The 1,351-nt window shown below is 33.8% G+C and overlaps 1 protein-coding gene across 1 annotated transcript; it reads left to right on the forward strand.

Annotated features, from left to right (window-relative positions):
* Positions 1-205: 205 nt before the first annotated feature.
* LOC124924546 (COP1-interactive protein 1-like) lies at positions 206-1,105 on the forward strand. The gene has a single exon (XM_047464566.1). It carries the CDS (start codon positions 206-208, stop codon positions 1,103-1,105), a length of 900 nt encoding a protein of 299 aa, XP_047320522.1.
* Positions 1,106-1,351: the final 246 nt, after the last annotated feature.

Genomic DNA, 1,351 nt, shown 5'->3' on the forward strand with positions numbered 1-1,351 from the left:
TTTCAGCTAATTTCTTTAGTGTTTTGTTATACATATGTCTTTTCTTGTGCTAATTTTTATATCTCTTTGTTGCAGAAATAGAAAAATAAAATTACAGACATTTTTTAAAGCTCATTAAGTAGATTACAAGAATTCAGGTGAAGAATCCTTACAAAACACTACCATACGATTGAGTTTGCTTTAAGATAAGAATCATCTAAAGAAAATGAAGAAAAATGATCAAGGAGATGTTTCAGTTCTTATAAAGAAGATTGAAGAGATAGAGAGCAATTCAAGATCCAAAATTGAAGTCTCAAAGGCACATTCCATCTGCCTTCAACTCAAGATGAACAAAATGAATCTAAACAGTATCGAAGCTTCAAGTCTAGTAAACAACCCAAACATCGGATCCAACACCAACACCAACGAGAGTATAATTCTAGAACTGACTGCATTAAGAACAGAGAATAACCGTCTACACAATACAATATCCGAAATAGAGAAAGAGAATAGGAAAACATTGAGTCATCAAAACAACATCATAAAAAAGTTAAGCAATGAGAACAAGGATGTGAAACAAATAGCGGAGAATAATATCAACGAGACAGTTGGAGAGTTACGCAAGAATTTAGAAGACCGAATTCGAATGATGAGCAAGAGAATAAAGGAGGCAGAACAACTTCATATCGAGAACAAGGAAATCTTCATGAAAACAAGAGACAAGTACTCGATAGAGAAGTCTTACATGATAATTATTGAGGACATGATGAAGGAACTCAATAGTGTGGGAGTTAAGTTCGAGGAATACAGTGATGATATTATGAGGAGGGTTTCCACGTTTTCTTGTTGGTCCATGTTTGCAAAGGAATGGGCTAGGAAGAAAGGAATGGAGGAGAAGGAACGGGATGAAGAGATAATGGAATTAAGGGAGAAGGTGAAGAAAATGGAGAAGTTTGTGAATGAGAAGGAAGAAGAGATTTCTATGATTGGGGAGGAGAAGAAGGATGCTATTAGACAGTTATGTGTTTGGATTGATTATCATCGAAACAATAGAAGGGGTTACTTGAAGGAAATTGTCTCAAGAAATTGTCGAAACCTTAGTATTTTGCGAATTAGGAAGAGCTAAAGTATGATGTCGAATTTTGGGAATGAATGAGAGACGCTTCTATTTTTAAATAAATATTTCATGAAACATTATAGAAAGTTTGGATTTTGAATTAAGAAATTTAATATTGTTCAAGATTTGGTTAATATAAACTATATTAGCAACCTCTGATAAGCTTATGAAACATGAATAAAATGTATTATTTACATTTGCGAAAGCTTGGTGGGTCCATAACCCACATGTCCCAAATCGAAACCTGGTTCTGAT

This window comes from Impatiens glandulifera, chromosome 2, assembly GCF_907164915.1.
Source record: "Impatiens glandulifera chromosome 2, dImpGla2.1, whole genome shotgun sequence".
NCBI classification, from domain to species: domain Eukaryota; kingdom Viridiplantae; phylum Streptophyta; class Magnoliopsida; order Ericales; family Balsaminaceae; genus Impatiens; species Impatiens glandulifera.